General features: G+C 44.2%; 1 protein-coding gene across 4 annotated transcripts; it reads left to right on the top strand.

The window, feature by feature from the left end:
* The first annotated feature begins 1,791 nt into the window (after positions 1–1,791).
* Positions 1,792–19,476, top strand: LOC121530907 (transcriptional activator MN1-like). Of its 4 annotated transcripts, XR_005994071.2 has the most exons (4): positions 1,792–6,441; positions 12,123–12,193; positions 14,633–14,716; positions 19,202–19,251. XR_005994071.2 is itself a non-coding variant. In XM_041836271.2 (3 exons), exons 1-2 carry the CDS (start codon positions 2,880–2,882, stop codon positions 12,176–12,178), a joined length of 3,618 nt encoding a protein of 1,205 aa, XP_041692205.1. In that variant the 5' UTR covers positions 1,793–2,879; the 3' UTR covers positions 12,179–12,193; positions 19,202–19,288. The 4 variants fall into 4 exon arrangements, 2 of the variants coding, with proteins under 2 accessions (XP_041692205.1, XP_041692204.1); XR_005994072.2 differs by lacking the exon at positions 12,123–12,193 and having other exon boundaries at positions 1,793–6,441; positions 19,202–19,250; XM_041836271.2 differs by lacking the exon at positions 14,633–14,716 and having other exon boundaries at positions 1,793–6,441; positions 19,202–19,288.
* Positions 19,477–23,038: the final 3,562 nt, after the last annotated feature.

The following is a 23,038-nucleotide window of genomic DNA, read 5'->3' as shown; positions in this document are numbered from 1 at the left end:
ATTAAGATTTCATCACCTACAAGAATTCTTACATTGCAAAAGTAAAACAACAACATTGCCGAAGTCTTTCAATCCCACAGTGTGACAGTTTAGATCCAACGCTTCAGAGAGCGCCAGATCAGAACCCACGCGCGCCACAGGAAACAAAGCAGAATCTGGAGTTGTTTCATTTTTTTTTTCATTAACTATTTACATTAATCGTCATAATTTGTCGGACGAGGCCTTTTATCATCGACAAAGTGCATTCTGTGCAATTGCAGAAGTGCCTGTCAAAATTGATATTTAGAAAAGCCATTCATTTGGGCAATTAGCTGGATTTTTTAAAAACGCAAAGGTAATTCATCTTGAAGACTTCTTTCAAACACATTATTAATATAACTATATATAGGGTAGGCTACAAAAGTTGATAAGGACATTACATTTGAATTGCTGCAATATATTTAGCAACCAGTAAAATAACATTACATGTTTACTGTGGTCCATGATCTATTTCCCTGCATGACTTATTTGAACTGTGCACATTTCACAAGAGGCTACTTAGCTTTTTGTAAAATATAGGGGTAGCCTAGTTGATAGCCTACCATTTCAACCCTGCATATCCGTAAAGCCCAAAGTGAAAACACTTATATGTGAGATATTATAGAGTGCAAAATATTGTTATCGATTATGGTATCCTCCAAACACAATCCAGTAGATTCGATGCCATTGATCTTTTAAGGGGGATTTTTTTCGTGGGGTAAGCAACAAATGCTCTCTCTCTCTCTCTTTCTCTCTCTCACGCACACACGCACGCACACACACACACTCTAACTATTGACTAGCCTATCGCCTAAAATACATGGTATTTCAATCGTCCACAGGGCCATATTAATTTAAACAGTTCTACAGCCCTGCTGTAATGATGGGATGTGAAACCTCAATATATCACTATTATCACTGGCGCTTGTATTTTGATCGGATACATCTTATCTCTCAGCAGCAGGCTTTAAATCAAAGAACACCCCCTCTTGTTCAACAATACGCCAGTCCGTTTAAAAGACCTCAGAGGGCAATGTTGCAGGATTAGCCTAGAGGGCAATGTTGCAGGATTAGCCTATAGATAGGCCTATCACGCTTCTGAAAACAGCATGATGCATTTACATTTGATTGTTATTTTCAGAGTTTTTAATAATAATATAATTATTACAGGAGTCTAAGTTTTAGAAAGGTTGACTTGGTCGTTTAATTTGCCAGCTGTCCCCTTCATTCCAATGAACAGAAGAAAATTGGCGATTTGAATGATTAATTTATAAGGTAAACAGAGTTATGGTAATAGTCCAGTTAATCTGAATGGAAATGTTAATCTGCTGTGCGTTAACAATACAAACTCCGGGCCAGTGATTGTGCCCCAGCATTTGTTTAAGAAAAACTATTGTGAGACGATTTCCCTTTGACTGAGTTTAAATTAATTTCCTACATCTCCATTTCTATCAACAATTAAGGAAATAACATAGGCTTAATTTGTACTAACATATGGGCGTTTATTCATTCAGAAATGTATGTGCTCTAAAAACACACAATTAGATTGATCTCAAATAAAAAACGAAAAGTTTAAATTGCATAGGCTATACAGATCATAAATGTAAAATACAATGGAGCAAGTAACACACCTGACATGGGCTCGAAAACACTTTATTTGAGAACGGCGCTCTCGTAAGATACACGACGTTACTCTCTCGTACTGTGTTTCTCATCCACATCTTGGACCACCTTAAAAGATGGTCCCTCCCTCGGCACTGGCGCTCCGCAGCCTCCGATTGGCGAGGACCTCATGGATGGAATTGGTTGCAGAAATGCAAAAGTTGTTGCTGGTTCCCTGAATGCGTTGATCTCACACAGCGCCAAGCGCAAGACAAGAGCGTGATCTATCTGTGAATCGCTCCAAGCTGGAATAGACCACACCAGACTCGGGAGCCGAAGGAGTGCGTTATAGCCTACAGAGTGAGAGAGTGAGGGAAAGAGCCGATAGAGGTTCCGCGCCTTCTGCGCGCTTGGAGGGCACATGACCTGGACCGGTTGGACTATGCTGTCAAGCCGCTCTGTGATGGTGGAGTGCGGGTAGTGCGTGCCGGAGGCTCCGGGAAACAGTGGCGCAAAAGCGGCTCTCCAGATAGCCTTCATGACTGGGCTGGATTTTCCCTCCGGACTTGTAGAATTGCTTATAGTGCAGTAATAAGATATTTCACCCAGAACTGTGGGAAGTCTTTTCTTTTGATTGCAAAACAACGACCAATTAGAATTAATTGTGCAGGTTGCCGGTGGATTTCTACAGAATGGGATCTTGAAAGGACACTAAACTGTGCGTCCTGGGACATTTGACAACGAACTGGAATAATGAAGTGGACGAAGAAATAGTTCTGTGTTTATTTCAATTTTGATAAGCCTTGTGATCTTTGTCATCATAAATCAGAGAAGGGGTTTTATCAAGTTTGTAAAGAAGACATTTTCATAGAAAACTTTTGAAGTGAAAAACATTTTGTATTGTTTGTAAATTAAAGGAATAAACCAAACGCCTGTAGAAATACACGGGAACGAGCAAGGACAGACTGTAATTGCTTGCTTCGTTGTCCTCTCCCGTTTCTTTTCGCCACAACACTTTAGGGACAAGTTGGATATTGGAAAAACGATGAGAACTTATTGGGTGAGTGAATCGATTTAAGATCTACGTTTTAAATCAGAACTTTTTAAGATATCAAAATATCTGGCCTATTGAGGCATTCTCTTCTCTATTCGTTTTTGTCCTCTTTTTTGTGTGTGGAGATTGACGGAAAAAACAGACTAAAGCTAGACTGCCTATGCCAGGCGAGCTGGCTGTCATGCGGGATTGATATCGTGGAAGTATGTTTGGGCTGGAGCAGTTTGGTTCTCAGATTAATAGCATAAACCCTGGCCAGTCAGAGAGAAACATAAACCAGCCAAGACTGAACATGAGCTCCCATTACAAAAGCCCCGGCTTTCATACCGGAGGCCCACCTGGAGCCGTGGAGCCGGGCATGGGCCCTTTGAACGAGCCTCCGATGCTTGGGCTCAATATGAACATGAATGGGGAGCAGTATGGCAGCTTTCACCCGCGGGGCCACTCGGACATGCATGCAGGCAGCGGACTCCAACAGCAACAGCAAGGACCCATGCATGGATTTTTTAACAACCAGCAACCTCATCAAGGCCATCCCCACGGCCACCAGTCTCACCCTCACCAACACCACCCTCATTTCAATGGGAACTTTGGAGGCCCAGACCCAGCATCATCCTGCCTGCATGGTGGCAGATTGATGGGCTACAACAACAGTGGCATGGGGCCTCAGCAGGGCTTTGGAGAGGGGTTTGACCCCATTGTTGAGGGCCAGGCAGGGGATGGCTTCTCGCAGCAGAGATCTGGTAACATGTCTGAGTTCCAGCACAACGGCCCCCCTAATGGCAACCAGGCTGTCCCTGCCCCCTGTCTGCCCCTGGACCAGTCACCTAACCGGGCAGCATCCTTCCATGGTCTGCCCTCCTCTTCCTCCTCAGAGACCCATGGTCTGGAGCCTCGACGGATGCCCAATCAGGGTGCTGTGGAGGGATTAGAGTATAATTTCCCCAGCGAGCCCCCAACTGGACATTTTGAAGTACCTGTATTTTCCCCCTCAGAATCAGAGTCTCAACTGCCCCACTTTGGGACAGGAAGGCCTGTGGCCGGTGGCAGTTTCCCTGGAAACCCTGCCATGGCTCGGACACCGGGTATGCAGGGCATCTCCAAAGGGCACCAGCAGCCACCCCCACAGCCCCAGCAGCCTCAGCCTCCCCCACAGCACGGAGTGTTTTTTGAGCGCTTTGGGAATGGCCGTAAGATTCCTGTGGGGATGGAGCTGGGGGTCAGTGCTAGACACCCTCTCATACAGCAGCAGCAGCAGGCTGGTTTGATAGTGCGACAGAACTCATGCCCCCCTGGCCTCCCCCGGCCCCCCCAGTCTGAGCCGGGCTCCACCAACCCCAACATGCTGGACGGTGGCGTCATGATGCCTGGCCAACACAACCAGTTTGAATATCCTATTCACAGACTGGAAAATAGGGGCCTGCACCCCTATGGGGACCCCATGTTTAATATGCAACAGCCGGCTCCCCCTCCTCCCGCCCAACAGCCTCCGAATCAGAGGCTGCAACACTTTGACAGTCCTTATATGAACATGGCTAAAAGGCCCAGATTTGAGTTCCCTAACGCACATGGAGGGGAGAATTGTGGCACGTGGGGTAGTGGCATGCACAATGCACAGGGAATGGAGAACCACCTCTCTCCCTCAGCCTACCCTGGCCTACCTGGGGAGTTCACCCCACCTGTGACAGATGGATTCCCCCCGGGTCCACTCCAGCACGCTGGGCCTGAGCAGCAGTCTATGCAGCAGCGGCAAAACGCGGCCATGATGATCAAGCAGATGGCCTCTCGGAACCAGCAGCAGAGGATGAGGCAGCCAAGCCTGCAGCAGCTGGGTCACCATGGCGACGTACCTCCGGGCCCCATGGTTCATGGAGGCCCAGTGGGGAGCATGCCTCAGCCCAACTTTGACAGGGAGAATGGGGGCAGGATGCCCAACTTTGAGGGTCAGAACCCTCATATAACTCAGGAGAACTGGTTCCCCGGTTCCCACCCACCAGGAGAGATCATGTCGCGGCGTATGGGTGTAACGGGTGGGGAGGCTGTGGCCCATGACATGGGGCTGCAGCAGAACGGAGTCGGTATGATGTTCAGGCCGGGCATGAATGGGATGGGCATGCAGGAGCCAATGAGGATACCTGGAGATGGGCACGTACAGGCCCTCCACTCTCCTGGCATGCACCCCCAGTTTGGCAACAACATGGGCAATCTCTCCCAGATGCAGTCCCCCGGAGCCGGGGTAGGACACCCCAATGCACCATCAGAGAGGCGGCCGACTGACTTCCCTGCCGGGCCTCCCATGGGAGCTCAACCAACATTTCCTTATGGAGGGGCTAACCGTCAGGGGGCACCACATAACAATCCCCAGGGGGTGAACACCTCACCAGGGAGCTACCCTCCACAGTCTGAGTTCCCCCCAGGCCAGCGATCCTCTGTCAGTAAACTTGGGGCACTCTCCCTGGGGAACTTTAGCAAAACCAGCACTAAAGACAATGTTTTTGGACAGAGCTGCCTGGCGGCCCTTTCCACGGCCTGCCAGAACATGATAGCTAGCCTAGGGGCCCCCAACCTAAACGTAACATTCAACAAGAAGAACCAAAATGAGGGCAAGCGAAAACTGAGTCAGACGGACCAGGACATTAATAGCAGCACAGCAAACGGGACTGGCAGTGCTGGTCCTGAATATTTTCAGAGCGGCACTTCCCAGAACAGCCAGATGCCTGGCACCGGGAATAGCAACATTAAGCCTGCAGGTCAAAACCAGACGTTGCAGGGGGAAGCCAGTGCCCTCTCCCCAAATTACAACATGGACGCTACCCCATGCAGTGAGGGGAAAGCAGCAACAGGGAATGGGAGAGGGAGAGGGAGGAGAAAAAGGGACAGTGGGCATGTGAGCCCTGGGATCTTTTTGTCCTCTGACAGCGGACACCCTGTTGTAAGTCCAGGCCAGCAACCCCCTTCAGCTGGCGTTGGGGAGAGGGGTGGGGGTACGCCCCATGAGAAACCCCTTCCATCCCCCTCCTGGGGAAAGGGAGGTGACCTGATGCTGGGGGACCAGGCAGACCTGATGTCTTCTCTGGACAGTGGCATTCAGAGTATCACCAAGTCTAACAGTAGCTCACCGCGTGTGGATCTTCCTGACGATGTCATCGCCCACTACGGCAACGAGGATGAGGTGTCCTCTAGCTCAGATGCAGGAGGTGCCCCTGCCTCCAAGCCCAACCGCAGCCCGCACATCACCGGCTCACCCAAGCTGCAGAGGGGGGAACACGGCCTGATGAATGGGCAGAAGCCCCTAGGCATGCAGGACATCACCAATCACACTACTTCGACACTCGAAAGCTATGGACTGAGTGCTGGTGTGGGGACAGGTGGCAACGGAGTTGGTCACCCTGGCACACCTGGGATGGAGCAGGTACGCACTCCATCCAGCACCTCTGGCCAGGACGACATCCACCCTCTGGAGATACTGCAGGCCCAGATCCAACTGCAGCGCCAGCAGTTCAGCATCTCAGAGAACCAGCCCCTGGCCATGAAGAATGGGAAGAAGAGTGGCGACTGTCTCTCACAGAATGGAGACAATGAGCTGGCGAGCTGCAGCCCGGATGCTGGGAAGGGCTCAATGGGCACTATTGACCTTGACACTCTGATGGCAGAGCAGCATGCCACCTGGTACGTGCCCAGTGACAAGGCCCTGATGGATGGGCCAGAGGATGACAAGGCCATGGCACCCTGGGAAAAAAACAAGAGCCAGAATAACAGCAAAGAAGGTAATTGAATATGCTCTATGATTATATTTCTCACTTTGTTTTACTATCTGATTAGTACTGTCTTATTACTGTATTTATATATATACACACACACACACACATACACACCCTTCTAGGCCTGTCACTCAACATATCAGCACATAAGCCCACTGTTGTTTTGCATGCCCGATGAGCAGAAAATGAAATGAATGCTAGACTAAAATAAGTCAGGACTTCCTTTGTGCGTGTAGCCTATGTCTGCAGTTATTTGGAAATCTCTGTCTGAGGATATGATTATCTCAGTAGGCTACAGTATGGTGGTATGGACGATATCATTATATACATTAATATACATTAATCTTTTTGATAAGATTATTATTTTAACTTGCATGAGTTGAATTGGAGATACGCAGGCTCGCTCCCTAGCAACGTCTTTGAGTAAGCAAAGCACTGTAGACCGCGGGAAGGGTTGTTTGTTAACTTCGGGGTTTTGTGAATTTTGAGAGGCTAAAATGTAAATGTTCTATGTTTCACATAGCTGTTCTGTGGAAAAAGATAGATCAGGTATTTGCTTGATTCGAGTTTTATATGTAGGCTAGAAAAATACATAAATAATGTAATATGTTTTTCTGTGTGCCTATAGGCCTACACATGGGATAGGCTATTGGACCACAGGCTATTTAACTATTCGAATTTAAATAGCACTAATCAGGAAAACATTTGAAAACGGATTTATTGTAATCCTTAAATTATCATTTGGTGCGTGTTATTGTTTATTCTATTGTTGAGGGACTTCAAAAGAACAGCCCGAGAAAAGTAAACATTTCCTGTGGTTCTTTATCTGGGTTTTTAGGGTGAACAACTACACTGAGATGATTAATAGGTTTCTGAGGAGATGCGTTTTCACAGCGGGATTTCCCCTCCATACAAATCTGTTTGTTTTTGTTATTACTATGGGATAATAAACGGAATTGGAGAATGTGGATTGATTTTAGATTAGCCTACTATTGGAAAGGGCAGCATTGTCAGGATAGATGAAGAAGAGTGATATTACTAAACAAGAGTAGCCTATCTTAAGCTTTTTATTTCTCAACTTTTTTTCTGTAAATATGATGTGTCCTCGAAGAACAGATTTGCATTGAACATGGTAACATGATACTAATAGAAAATAATAATAATAATAATAATAATAATAATAATAATAATAATAATAATAATAATAATGGATTTGTAATAAACTTTTTCTAATTTGTTTAAAACTTTTGGTTTTATTGTATTGCCAACCAGTTTTTCGCCTAAATGATTCAGGAAAAACTAGGTTGGTCATGAGATACAAATGCTTATTTTTCACGAACAAATGTAAATTCTAGGAGCCTATACCACGAAACTGTTGTAGCCTATAATTTGAAGTGCTTGTTGAAATTGGTATAGTGTGATTAGAGACGCTGGCTGGCACTTTACACGTTTTAGGTACACGGTTTGAAAACCTGTCAATCAACGTTTGACATTAAACAACACAAATAATGTTCTCCTGTCTTTGGATTACCGGTCATACCTAAGGCGTCTGGTTTGTTTTAGTTCATAAACAGGAAATTAAATAACATGTATTTATTATAATAATAATAATAATAATTATTATTATTATTATTATGTCCTATTATTATTTCCTACTATAACACATGTTTTTAATTCAGTTTAATCCAGTGCTGAAGTTACTTTTTATTGACTGCTCCTCCATCAATCAAAGCCTACTTCAAATTAATATTTAAAAATTGAATTCAATATCGCTGGTTTTGTCGTATTTTATTTTTCTGTGCAATTGTAATGTCTTTTGTTTCTTTATATTTTTTTCTGAGGCCACTCTTTTTTTCTATAGGCATTTGAAAATCTATAAATAGATTGAAATGGTAGTCGGTCAGTGCTGCAAAAGGCGGTAGGTCGCAGTGAGACGTTATTAAATCGCCACGCCAGAGACGAGCCAACAAAACTCATTTTATCATGTGAATAGGTAGCCCCCAGCGCGTATTCACTATCCCTTTGTTCTGGCTAACTGCGGGAGCAGAGAGGAGAGGGGGGCGCAGGGCACGGAATATGGAGTCAAAGCGCATTGTTTAGGAGGCAGAGCAGTCAACCAGACCAGGCAGCCACATTCTCGCTCTGTCCATAGTTCATTTTTTCAAGATCCATGTGTAGCAAGGCGCACTTATTCTTCAGAAAATGCACAGCAACAGCAACAGGGGCCACTTCGATTTTGTTAAAGTATTTCTCTCCAGTCTCTCCTATCCCCGCACATTTTTTCCTTCCTCAATTCCGATCCTTGCAAGCACAAAACGTATGCAATTCGGCGCGATCGATAGCTAGTTAGCACAAATCACGGATCTTGACAGTTTCCATTTGAGTGCTGCAGACGGCAAAGATGAAAAAGGGTTGAGGTGTGTTGCTGGATTTTCAGATTGAATTGGATGGGTTTCAGAGACGCGCAAAATCCTATGCAGTCAATGAAACGCTAAGTTGCAGATAAACATAAATAGGGCCTTATGGTTTTAGTTGCATATATTCAGTAGGCTAGTAAATATTACCCCTATAGGCACAGTCGATTAACAGTTATATTCTCTTGGAAAATGCTGAAGGCCGGAATTCTGAAAGTTATTTTGGAAGATTTCATAGAACACGTGTCAAACTCATTCCATGGAGGGCCGAGTGTCTGCGGGTTTTCGCTCTACCCGTACTTGATTGACAAATTAAGGTCACTAATTAGTAAGGAACTCCCCGCACCTGGTTGTCTAGGTCTTAATTGAAAGGAAAAAAAAAAAACACCGCAGACACTCGACCCTTCATGGAATGAGTTTGACACCCCTGTCATAGAACTTTGAACTTGAGCTGTGTAGAAGTGAAATAAAATATTGATGAATGTAGTAATATCTGTGGAAACTATTTATGTTTGTTTCTGATGTCTTGTTGCAAGTCCACCAGCTGGTTAACAGGTGAACACTAATAGTCATTGCCTGAGCCTGGAGTTACAGTGACAGTTTATCAAATCATTTATTTTTATTTTTGAATTGTCTTGTTTGTTATCAAGGTTCTCAGTACAATTCACAAGATAACTTATAGTTAGCCTATATAATAGTAATAATAATAATGTTGTAATGCTAATGATAGCTGGTCTACAATTTAGAAATAACACATTTTTTATCACACAATTTCATCATGTTCCTTTTTATTCCTGTATGATGTGGCTTATCAATAAAAATGTTTTAAGATCACACATTTCGATTGAGTACACAGCACATTTAGCTAAACGCACACATGGTCTGATCATATGGCTATTTTGTATTGAAGTTACATTTCTTTCTGCATTTTGCTAATTTCTCCATGTCACCCTCGGAGTTGATCATATGACACCTTTGTAGGTGTTGTGCACCAGTGGTATTGTGCACCACTAACACCAATTTAGTTTAATATTGTGGCAACCCGCTCTCCTGGTATCTGTCTTCATGCCCCTGTCCTAACCCCCATCACAGTGTCCTGAAGCTGGGGAGGAGGTGGGGGTCTGCGTAGGTCCTGACATCCTGGGAACAGCTTTAATAGTGGGAGTCCTGAGTGATTGTGTTACTTGGGCGCTTTATAGACTGCATTCAGTGTTTTTACTTGAAGTTGAGTTTAACTGCCCAATTGAGACAGGTGGGTTATGGGCCTCTGTTTATTTGGGGAGGGGGATGGTTGCAGTGACATTTGGCAATAGGCCTCCCTGTGTCTATAGCAGGGATACGGGTGGTAGTGGCATGGGGAGGAAAGGAGCTGTGGTGTTTGGGGCTCTGTGACTATAGGTGAGGTCTCAGCCAGTGCAAGAGTTGGGATCACAGAACAGACTGTATTCTCAGATACATTGTTAATGGAGCCAGTGGGTGATGTTTTCAGGCCAGAACTTGGTGTCAGAAGTGCCTCATAGGAATATGGAATTTGATAATGTTGTTGCATTATACAGGTAATTCTATAGCTTCTATGGTTTAACTACCATTACAATAATGTTAAAGAAAAATATGAGATTGAGGATAGATAATGAGAAAGTCCAGCTTGCCTGTTTGGGAGTGTGTTGTGTTGTATTTTCTGTGTTGATGTCTGTTCACCCTGTGTGTCTCAGCTCTCCCTGTATGAGTTCCTACTGTGGTTGTTTAGAGACTGATATGTTTGTCAGTAACTGCCCCCATTGGACCCATCCATAGCGTATCCTGTCTGTGTGATAAGCTACCATTCCGCCAAAGCTATTCACTAAGACATAGTAATGTCTACTGTAGGCATGAGGCCCATATATGGCCTCCATATGCCTGTGGTTGTATATGTGAAGCGAAGGAACTTGGCTGCGTTTTCACCAAAATTATGAGAATACATTTCCCCCTCCTTTTTTTCATCTCCTTTTTTCCATCTCGTCTTCTTATACTCTCTTCCTCTCTTCCTCTCTTCCTCTCTTCCTCTCTTCCTCTCTTCCTCTCTGCTCCTTATATTATAGCCAGGACCTGACGGTTTGTTCTGAAAGACCTGCACACTCTTGATAACAAGCAACTTGTCGCCCTAGGAAATGATTCAGTTGGTTTTATTTTCTAGAGTTTTTGCTTCAGTTTTGACCACACAGTGAAAGTTGTGTTATTTACGGTGTGTGTTATCACTTTGTACATACTGTGCTAGGATATGTCCTCTGGATTAATACGCTGTCTCATGCAACAGAGTGACTGTTCTAGTGGTGGTGGAATGACTATAAGTTAGTGCATGCGCTGGCTTGCTGTTGGCAGGTATAGGAGAGCAGTGGGTAGAGTGGGGACTTTTCCTGCTTAGACACCTTGATTAGGAGGCAATTTAATCCAGTGCAACAGGCGTATTGACATGCCACCTAAAGAGACCTAGGAAGAAAGAAGAATATTTCTATAAGACCACCCCACCTTCCCACCTCTGTTAGTTTATTGAAATCATACTTATCGTATTGACATTTCACTCCGGCGACAACTCGTAAATCACATGAGTAATTTTTATTTCCCTTTTTTCCTTTCTTAAAGCAGAAAATAGATGTGATTGACATTTGGTTGAAGGAAGAGAAAACAGCTTGGGGCGGTCCATGTTCCAGATCCCTCCTTGCAAGTCGTTGCGTATTGACTTCCTTAACAACACACAGCGTAGCGCTGTCTGCACTCTCCCATACTGCAGTAATAACAATCATTATCATTATCATAATCATAGCAATTAGCCCTGGTAATATTGTTATCAAAAGTGCCAATTCATCCTCTGGCACCTTCTGTGAGTTTACTTGGTTATTGACAGATACAGAGAGGCTAGTGAGGATACAGAAGGCAAGTGAGGTGTGTGTGTGTCTGTCTTTTGTGGTCCTCTGTAGCTCAATTGGTAGAGCATGGCGCTTGTAACAGCAGGGTAGTGGGTTCGATCCCCGGGACCACCCATACGTAAAAATGTATGCACACATGACTGTAAGTCGCTTTGGATAAAAGCGTCTGCTAAATGGCATATTAAATTATTAAATTAAAATTAAATATTAATATTAAACATATTGTAGCTATAGCCGTAAACGGCACAAAAGTGCAGACTTTGAGACATGTTACATTGGACCTTTTCACCTTTTTTGGTATAATATGCGTTTATTTTCTTCTGTCTCTTCACAAAGTAATTTCTGTCTTCCTTTGTGAATTGATCCCTAGGGTTGAAAGAATATCACACAATTCCTACACTATCAGCAAGAATCAGTGGGCATTAGGACTGCTTTCACCATGTAAGTGTGTGTGTGTGTTCTCCCTTACCCCCCATTGACAGTTTCTGGGGCTAAGACAAATATGAGATGCATGCAAATGAGCCTAGCTGCTGGAGGGACCAGAGGTGTATGTGTGTGTGATGAAGACATGGAAACTCGATAGTGTGGGTTTGTCAGCTGTAGACATAATGTTTGATTTATGCAGACTTGGTCACAGGCTTTTGGTTTCAGACCTTTGCTCAGGTGTATGCTGGAATAAACTCTCTCACTTGTAGTGAAATGGAAATAGTTCCTTGTACTCACACTTCTCTAAGTTCCAGCTCTGAGAATTTATCACAGTATGATAAAAGTATCTGACTAGTTATGTCAGGGTTCATCACAACTTATTTTAGCTTTATGTCAGTTTGGCCTGCTTTACGTCAGTTTGGCCTGCTTCAAGTACAACCCCCACTAGTATGTAGTAAATGCACAGTAGACCCCAATATATTTGTAATTATCAGTACTACTGATGACAAGCAGTTTTCCATGAGCTGCTAGCATGTATAATACCGGCCCAGCTGAGTGCAGTAGCAGCATAGTTAAGCTGTGGAGAAGTGTGTAGTCTTCTGTTTTATAGATATTGCAGCTCAGAACAGGACATTTAATGGTTTCTGCTTGTAGTTTTGAGTGTGTAAAATCTAGTTTGAATATTTTGTTTCTTCTAGATGTTACTGTGTATGTGTGTATCCACTGAATGCTGAGGCCTTTGCTTTGCAAGACATTTACCACCAGTGACAGTCAAAGGAGGCGTGTTAAAACATTTCTTTGTGACTGATGTAGAGAGAAAAGGTTGAACAAAGGTGCCAGTCCTTTTGCTAGCTGGACTGACTCTTCAAAATAGCAGCTCATCCGGTGTTTTGTTTTCCCTGGGGAAGAGCGCTGAAATAAAATCAAACTTGTCTGTGTGTGTGTGTGAATATTCCCCTTGGAATGGAAGGCTGAGTTTGTCTGGGAGATGCATGGTATGGGGGGTGGGGGGGTGGGCACCAGAGGCTCCGGTTGGCTGGATGTATGTGACACGTTTCCTAATGTCCAGGGTCTTAATAAGCCAGTGCCCAGAGAGACTGGAAAAGACTAAAACAAGGCATCTACTATTACTGTAGAAAATTATATATTTTTGTAGCTACCAACAATCCCTGTAGAGATGATTTTATCATAGTTTGTGAGAAATGCAAGTTGTCTTTATCAATGAAATAGACTATAATCCTTAACACTCCCTCTGTTCAGCAGAGGTGTACCATGCTAACGCTACTATGCGGTGTGTGTGTGTGTGGAGGTGTTGTCATGCCGCCAGCAGCAGTTATGTTATTTGGCATACAGGTAGTCGTCAGATGTCTTTAATTCGTATTGAAAAATTGACAAATGAGTTCTGACACCAGAGCTGTTTCTCTTGGGAGAGAGGAGGAGAGACTGATCGAGTGCTAGCGAAAGCGAGAGAGATGGAAAGAAGTTTCCCTTTTTTCTGGGAACATCTTAGGTTTCGACTTGCGAGGTCGAGCAGGATGGTAATGGCTGTCATTTGCCTCACTGTAAAGAGAGAAAGAGAGAAAATAAATCTTAAATTTTCTCCCCAGTTCCATCCTCTGGACTTTCCTCATTTATGTATTTTTTTCGTGTCAGTTTAAATACTTGGATGTTAGAAACAATAGTTCTGATTTTTTAAACAGCACATTTGAGTCTTTTCAACAGTGGAACTGTCATCACTAAATCTTAATACTGTCATTATACTACACAGCACTATGACTTTTAACTCAATAATTATAGAGATTTTGTTTACAGTTTTATCATTGTGTTCTTTTAAACGTTGTGTTGTTATCTTGGAAATGGAAAAGGATTGGTTATATTTAATATAAAAAATTATAATTGTGCAACCAGTGCTCATTATTTTGAAGACATTATTATGTAAATTTTCAAGTAAATCTTTATTTTCTTCAATCAAGGGTCAATTAATTAATTAATTAAAGGATGATTATTATTTCAGGCAATTATATTCAGTCATTTGGATTTCAAGTGGTAAATAATTTCTATCACATAGAAAGACATGAAGAGAAAGTGTAACATTCCTTGAATTGACCACCTAACGTCCCATATTGAGGACTAGCTGAAATATGGATTGTATGTTAAATGTTGTGGCTGACCAAGTCAGCCCCCTAAACCCCTTCCGATCCCCCTCCTCTCCCAGCCCCTCCCTAGCAGATGCTCCTAATCCCTACATTTCCACTGTTTTCATGAGTGGTAGGGGTTTCCAAATGGGACAAAAATACATAAACAGAGTGTGTAGTGACGGGCTGAAACAAAATAGAGAGCGAGACGTAGATCAATATGTCACCTACTTGGATGACATGGATGACAGGTCCTGGACATGGTTTTGATTTATGCAGGAGGTACTAAATCACTTCCTGTGTTCCCTTTTGTGTCTAGTTTCCTAAGCGCGTCTTGCGGCCTGAGGGGAAGGTGTGTGTGTACGAGGGGATGGCTGAGGGGAGAGAGTGTACTAGAGAAGGGGTGAGGAGGAGCGACCGGGCCAAGGCCTGCCTGGGCAAGTTTTTTTCCTTCTTGTTGCAGGCCAGGGAACAGAGAGGAAATTCAAACCAAAATAACCCCTGTGCCCTTGCTTGAGAAATGTGCCCTGCTCCATATCCACCCTTCTCTGAGGGGAAAAGTCAACCTGTGGCTGTGGGGTGGAGTGGGGGTCGGAGAAGGCCTCCCATGCCATACTCCCTCACCCCAACTACCAACCCCCCAGGCCACCATCAGATACCTGGGTTATACCTCCAGTAGTTCAAGTATTCCTCACACACAAATTCCTGTTGCCACTCACCAACCTAGTTGAAAGCAGATAACTTAATGATTTTGTATATTGTTTTGTGATTGTGATTTAATGTGAAGCCTTATTGCTCTGCTGGTCGGTCTGCTAAGTGCAGTAGCTAGTACCTGAGGCACCGGATCACAGACCCTGCTCTAAGGTACCGTGAGTCTTCAGGAAAAGTGTTAAAGTCCTAAATGACCAACCTTTCAAGTATGCTGTATAGATAACAGAAATATTACATCATTTTTCTGTGTTCTTTACCATCACTCCTTAGATTGTCGAAAAAACAGATTTTGTATCTGTGCATTGTGATGTGTGCATTGTGCTCCCGAACTTAGAATCTTCTCCCATGGTGTTAGTTTTTATCATAGAGATCCTATTAAATTACATTAGTATTCTAATTTCTAAATTCTATGGTTGTTATGCTAAAGGAATCTGACCTGAATTCACTCACTGTCATAGGAGCAGCCTCTGGGTGTTTTTATCAGAGAGCGGTGAGGGCTGATTGGGCTGGTTTGTGTTCAGTGAGGCTGAGGTCGAGCCCCGGGGAGCACGGGGTTAAAGGTGAAGTGTCTTCATGGAAGTATAGCTTGGGATCGAATGGGCAGAGGGCTGCCGCATGGGATACTGGGGCCTGGGAAATCAATATGAAGGCTCTGTGAAATTCTCCGGCTCCGAAAGAGAGACCAGCGAACATGAAGACACACATACACACAGTCTTATTTAGCATACACTTTATTTCTAATGCACACACCTGCACAAGGACTTGGCACACAATGTACATTTAGCTAATACTTCATTTTCAAATGCATTTACAACATAATAATTACCATTATCGTCATCAGTTTACATTAATCGTTTAATAAAATGTTTACCTTGACATTTATAGTTAGATTGTGAGAATATTACATTTCGTGTCGTTTAATAAGGATTCCTTCCCAGTGTTGTTTACAGACTTAGAGAACTGATGGCATGACGTGCACTAGATTCAGGCCGTCAGCTCTGCGACATATTGGTGTCAGCCAGACAGAGAAACGGAAACAGAGCAGTGTGGAAAGCGTTGTTCATCTGTGTATATCGTCACGAGCTGTGTCTGTGTGTCTGTTAGACGGCTCTATAAGCCTACGTGGAGGAGTCACACTGTAAATCACACGGAATTACATCACTTTTAGAAAGAGTAGAGGAATAGAGGTGTATAAAAAAAACGGAGCATTTGAATTGCCATGGTTATCTTTTCTGACTTGTAATATGGTTAGGGATATTTAACTGTATTTGTGGTTCAGCTTAGTTGGTTGTGGTGTTATCGTTTTCTTCTTTATTGTGTGATGATGCTAAACATTCGTTCTCCCACATGAATAGTCTATCATTGAGATATTACTGTGGATATGAACAGTACACTGCATGGCAAAATAATGCGAGTCATTGAACAGCCTTAACAAGGTTTTATTGAAAAAAGATTCCACAGCTTGTAAAATGTCACGGTGATTTGGGATTTAGGCCTGTGTGATGTAGAATTTCACACTGCCGTTTCCACTTTTGAACAAATATGCTGCCGTGGATAATGCTTAACATTTAAGTGTAGCGTGTAGATTTTCCACCAAAATCCCATCTCTTTCGGCTCCCAGGGTATTACCTAGAAATATCCACAGATACACTACGATTGCCTGGCTTACTCCTTAAATGGAGAGCTTTGTATTTTTTCTAAGAAAATGTAAAAGGCCAACATTTTTCAGTTTGTAATAATACAATTTGAGAGGTACAGTGTTTTGATTATTATTTTTTTTATTTTTTTTACTTGGAAACTGATGGCAATCACTACATTGTAAATTATTATTTATGTGAAAGTATTTTTTGTGAACAGATATCATTGGTAATGCTAATGTTTTTATTTTGATAAATAAAGTAACGTGGTCACATGAACTCACATCTGAGCATGGCTCTGGGACAGTGGGAGTGGATGACAGTGTGTCTGTGTATGTATTGAGTATGAGTAAGCTCTGTGGATGCTTTTACTGCGTGTTTACAGTCCTTGTCCTTGCATGTATGAGGCTGGGGGCCATGTCTGTCTGTTTTGGGACCATGCAGACTGTGTGTGTGTGTGTGTGCGTGCATGTGTGTGGAGCGGCAGCTGAGGGCTGGTGTGGATATGGCAGCAGTGGCGGTGGTTGGCGGTGTGTTTTGTGGCTGTGTTGTCAGATTGCTGTGTGTCAGCAGAGAGCCAGGGGAACGCTTGGCTGCCTATTCAGGCCGGTGTGGACCCTGCTGTGCCCAGCTACCATGGGCTGTCGGCGGGTGCTGGAGGGCACAGTGCTGGGGGTGGGAGTGGGGGGGTAGGAGGAAGCACGGGGAGAGGGGGTTGTGGTCCAGGCTCACTGAGTGTGGGTGTCATCCATGCAGAGGTGTATGGCAGGTCCCTCTGGCAAACGCTGGCCCTTGCCACCGTCACCACTAATCCCCACACCCCACACTCCGTCCCCTCCCCCTCTGCCTTCCTCTCTCCCCCACTGTCGCTCTGCTTAGTCTCCAGAGTCCTTGGGTGATTTGTGGGGAGGAGGAGGGAGAGAGATGCGGGAGCTTGGCTGTGTGACCTTTTACCAAATCCCTCCGCTTTTCCATTCCAGTGGTCGTGGCCCAGACAGGCTGGGGGTCAGGGCTGCCTCACTACCTCCCTGCCTTTCCAGCCCTAGCCTGTCCACCCTGCCTCCTTCCCTTCACTCTGTCCTGCCCTGGCCTTGTTTCTCTGGCTGTGTGTTGTAAACACTGTGTCATAGTTGCTCCAGGGAAGCAAAGGGAGGGAGAAATATATACAGAGAGAGTGAGAGAAACCAAAAAGTATTTGGGAAGAGATAAAAGGAGAGTGTGACACAGAGACTGTTTTGAGGTCAGAGTATTTTTTAGCGTCTTCTCTCTCTTTCTGTTCTGTCACTTTGTTGAGTAGAGAGGTGTTCAGATCAGAGTAGTGGTGGTGTGATGTTCAGGCCCTGTGCCTAGAGCAGAGTGTGTATCATAGTCTCTCCCGTCTCTGACGCCTGTACCTCAGCATGTCTGAGCTATTTAGAGCCTGTCTGTCTCTGCGGCTACGCTCCCACTAAAAGACAAACGTCTTTGTCGTTGCAGTAGTAACAACCTGGGGCTGAGGAACACAGCAGAACGGTGTTTTGAGTGCTAAGGACAGATGGGAATAGCCTGATTTGATTTTTACAGCAGGTATCCACCATGTTCACACACTCTTTTTATTAGAATGCTCAGAGCGTGCTTGGAGGCAGACCCCAAACGCATGATGCAATGCTGTAGTCACCAATGGGGCTTACTGAAACCAGCGATAGTAAGAGTCTGACAACCGCCGCTCTCTTTTCCTTTTTCTTCATCTTCATCTCCACCTCTAACTCCTCTCCCCTCTCTCCTTCCTGCCCCTCCTACTCTCTCAGAATGCTGTGGGTCTATATCATGGCAGATGACGTGTGACGCCGTGCTTTTGCGTATAATTTAGCCTAGCACTTTCTGTCCTCGTCAATCTTCCTCTCGCAAATGTTTTCTTACACGGCGCAAGCGATTTGACTCGGAGGATGGGTTATACATCTCAACCGTCAGCGTTCCCCATGTCCCTCTAGAATCGCACGGCTGATTTTGATACAACCTTCGATAAAACTATTTATGGATTTTCTGGAAGCTTGGTGCTTCCATTTAATATGTGTTTGACACCTTGGTGACGTGGGGTCGATACTGCAGCAGGGTCATTATACCAGTAAATTGGGTCATGCAGAGTTAAAGGTCAGCCTCCTCACAGCCCTCTGACCTCATGACCATAGGTTAGGGAGGAGCGTTCCCCATTTGCACGGGTGACCGGGACTGAATGTGTGTGTGTGTGTGTCTGTGTGGTCATCACAGGCAAGAAGAAGGTGGGGGATGGGTTTAGAGCATTGTCCTTTTTCAGCCAGCAGGGTGGGAGAGGGAGAAGGAGATGTGTTTTTGAGGTAATTTTACTGCACAGATTTTGAGTGGGATGTGAGAATTATGATCTAATTTATATAAGGGATTTTATGATTAATTCTAGTGTTGACATATTAACCGAATATGTTTATTTTGGTTGCTGATGATTAATTAATGTATCCTTAATGTATCCTTAGTGCTGGCCCACTCACTAACCCTCTCCTCTCTCTGTGTTTGTTTCTCCTGTGCAGATTCAGAGCTGTCTCAGAGTAAGGCTGGAGTAGGGGTCCCGGGGCCCGGAGGGGGCAATGGGGGGAGCCACCTGCAGTGCCTGTCCGTCCACTGCACAGATGAGCTGGGGGACAGTAAGGGCCGAGGGGGGCCCGTCTCCTCCTGGCGCTCCCTGCACTCGGACATCTCCAACCGCTTTGGGACCTTTGTGGCAGCCCTGACCTGAACACAACCGAGAGAGGGGGAGAGAGGGGGAGAGAGAGGGAGAGAGGGGGAGAGAGAGGGATAGAGGGGGGGGGGGGAGAGAGAGAGAGAGAGAGAGAGAGAGAGAGAGAGAGAGAGAGAGAGAATGACGTAAAGGTATTGATAATGATGCGACTGCATTGGCTCTCGCCTGTTCAGGGAGAGAAGGACATATACAAGCTCATTCACACACACCAACTCACACACACTCTTGGACACAAACACATACACACTCACTCATGCATCGCTGGACTATACAGCTTGGGCTCTATTCAGTGGTGCCCACATCTGGAAAACCTCAAATCAATTATTTTAGTTTTTCTGTTGTTTTTGGAAGAAAACAGGAGAAATATCAATGGAGGAAAGGAAAAAACTAAAACAGAAAAAACAGAAAGACAAAATGTCCTTGGCTGTATTGGGATAGCAGTGTTGAATCTCTGTTCAGTTACATTCTTTAGAAATGAAAGTAGTCTCTTAGTATTTGGGAGCTCTGTGATTAAAACCCCATCCTCACCAGCTGTACCCTGTACTTTTACCTCCTAGCCATGGTTCTCTCTGTGGGTTGGAGGTGGTACTACCCACCACACCTGCCCCCAGCCTAGTGTATAGATCACTGAGCCTGGGCTTGGGTATGGCCTCAAGCAGAGCCACCCTGACCCATACTGAACCATTGAGGGACTCTGGCCGTCTTTGTCAGCCAGAGTTTGGAGGATATGTGTGTGAACCAGACCTTCCTCCCTCCCATGGCTCTCAGGGGTACAGGGGGAGGAGAGCAGCCCTCTCACCAGGACCTCTCCCTCAGGCCTGGGAAGCCCATTGTCACCCAGAGACAGAGGAACCTGATGAGATTTGGGCCCTTTGAGCCACCGTACCTCACAAACTCACAGGCCACCCTCCTGGTCCAATAGAACTGGCCTGGACCCTGAAACAGGGGGAGGAAGAGTGGGAGGGAGATGGAGAGAGAAATAGTTTATTTTTGGTGTGGGTATCTGCAAAAAGGGATTTCTGAATACAAATTCCTCTCTTTCATTTATTTCCTCTTCTATTTAGCTTGGGCTCCAACACAGTTATACAATACAGCCAATGTAAACTGTAGGGGAGGTCAAGGAACCATTTAATAAGGGAATTGAAAAAGGAATATTGGTATTGCACATGTAAAATAAGAGAACATTTGCTGTGTGTTAGGCAATCTTGTAACCTTTAAATAAAGCTTCTGTTGAATTTGAATTCCTGAAACAATAGATGGAGGCCTGTGACGGCATCTTACGAACTGTTTCTTTTTTGTTTTCTTTTTTTAATAATATGTAAAGTGCAGTCGTCTGTTTTCCTGCATATTGTATATATCTGTATATGTTTTATTGAGTAACTAAATAACAATAAATATGACGTTAATGGTGAATTTTATGATTGCTTGTTTCTAATCATGTTGTGCCCTTACATTTGTCTGTCATAATAACAGTCACAATTTATGAATGAAAATAACATTAATACTGTATAATAATAGAATAATGGAAATATCGCTATACTCTGAAGATATCTCATATATACAGTACCAGTCAAAAGTTTGGACACACCTACTCATTCAAGGGTTTTTCTAATATTTATTTTTTACTATTTTCTACATTGTAGAATAATAGTGAAGACATCAAAACTATGAAATAACACATATGGAATCATGTAGTAACTAAAAAAGTGTTAAACAAATCAAAATATATTTTATATTTGAGATTCTTAAAAATAGCCACCCTTTGCCTTGATGACAGCTTTGCACACTCTTGGCATTCTCTCAACCAGCTTCATGAGGTAGTCACCTGGAATGTATTTCAATTAACAGGTGTGCCTTGTTAAAAGTTAATTTGTGGAATTTCTTTCCTTCTTAATGCGTTTGAGCCAATCAGTTGTGTTGTGACAAGGTAGGGGTGGTATACAGAAGTTATCCCTATTTGGTAAAAGACCAAGTCCATATTATGGCAAGAACAGCTCAAATAAGCAAAGAGAAATGACAGTCCATCATTACTTTAAGACATGAAGGTCAGTAAATCTGGAACATTTTAAGAACTTTGAAAGTGCAGTCACAAAAACCATCAAGGGCTTTGATGAAACTGGCTCTCATGAGGACCGACACAGGAAAGGAAGACCCAGAGTTACCTCTGCTGCAGAGGATAAGTTCATTAGAGTTACCAGCCTCAGAAATTGCAGCCCAAATAAATGCTTCACAGAGTTCAAGTAACAGACACATCTCAACATCAACTGTTCAGAGGAGACTGCGTGAATCAGGCCTTCATGGTCGAATTGCTGCAAAGAAACCACTACTAAAGGACACCAACAAGAAGAAGAGACTTGCTTGGGCCAAGAAACACGAGCAATGGACATTAGATCGGTGGAAATCTGTCCTTTGGTCTGATGAGTCCCAAATTTGAGATGTCTTTGTGAGACGCGGAGTAGGTGAACGGATGATCTCCGCATGTGTGGTTCACACCGTGGAGGAGGAGGTGTGATGGTGTGGGGGTGCTTTGCTGATGACACTGTCTGTTATTTATTTAGAATTCAAGGCACACTTAACCAGTATGGCTACCATAGCATTCTGCAGCGATACGCCATCCCATCTGGTTTGCGCTTAGTGGGACTATCATTTGTTTTTCAACAGGACAATGACCCAACACATCTCCAGGCTGTGTAAGGGCTATTTGACCAAGAAGGAGCGTGATGGAGTGCTGCATCAGATGACCTGGTCTCCACAATCACCCGACCTCAACCCAATTGAGATGGTTTGGGATGAGTTTGACCGCAGAGTGAAGGAAAAGCAGTCAACAAGTGCTCAGCATATGTGGGAACTCCTTCAAGACTGTTGGAAAACCATTCCAGGTGAAGCTGGTTGAGAGAATGCCAAGAGTGTGCAAAGCTGTCATCAAGGCAAAGGGTGGATACTTTGAAGAATCTCAAATATAAAATATATTTTGATTTGTTTAACACTTTCATGATTGCATATGTGTTATTTCATAGTTTTGATGTCTTCACTATTATTCTACAATGTAGAAAATAGTAAAAAGAAAGAAAAACCCTTGAATGAGTAGGTGTGTCCAAACCTTTGACTGGTACTGTATATCACAGAAATATTCATTGTGACAAGTTTGTCTGGGGAGGTTGTGGACTCTGTAGTCTAAATCAGCAGCATAAAACAACACAAAGTAAACTGGCATAAGGATATTATATAGTATAGTAGTATATAATAGTGTCTTTCTCTCTCTCCTCTCAGCATTTTCTATAGGCCTACCTCATTGCCTGTCTCCCCCTCCCTCTTTTTCTTCTCTGCCCCCATCTGCTTCTCTCTCTCTCACTCTCTCACTCTCTCTCCCCCCCTCCCCCAGCCCTCTCTCACTCACCTGCTCTTTATGGGCCATCTGCATGGATGGTTAATGGTAATCAATAGCTCCCCAGTGTGCCAGCTCTGAGGTGGAGACGTCAATGCTGTCTAACAGGACTAGTGATCAGCCTGCATCACCGCCATCGACACACACGCACACACACACACACACACACAGACAGACACACACACACACTCACACACACAAACAATGTATCGGCCTTATACAGCTTATGTACTTGGAATAATG

This window comes from Coregonus clupeaformis, chromosome 18, assembly GCF_020615455.1.
Source record: "Coregonus clupeaformis isolate EN_2021a chromosome 18, ASM2061545v1, whole genome shotgun sequence".
Taxonomy (NCBI): domain Eukaryota; kingdom Metazoa; phylum Chordata; class Actinopteri; order Salmoniformes; family Salmonidae; genus Coregonus; species Coregonus clupeaformis.
Note: the sequence above shows the minus strand (reverse complement) of the source record. Positions and strands in the feature narration are given on the sequence as shown.

What these genes read in the sequence shown, in the direction of transcription:
- LOC121530907 (XM_041836270.2), top strand. Translation starts at nt 2,880, where the DNA reads ATGTTTGGGCTGGAGCAGTTTGGTTCTCAGATTAATAGCATAAACCCT. An exon ending in CCAGAATAACAGCAAAGAAG is followed by an intron (nt 6,442 to 19,201) that starts GTAATTGAATAT and finishes TCTCCTGTGCAG; the next exon opens with ATTCAGAGCTGTCTCAGAGT.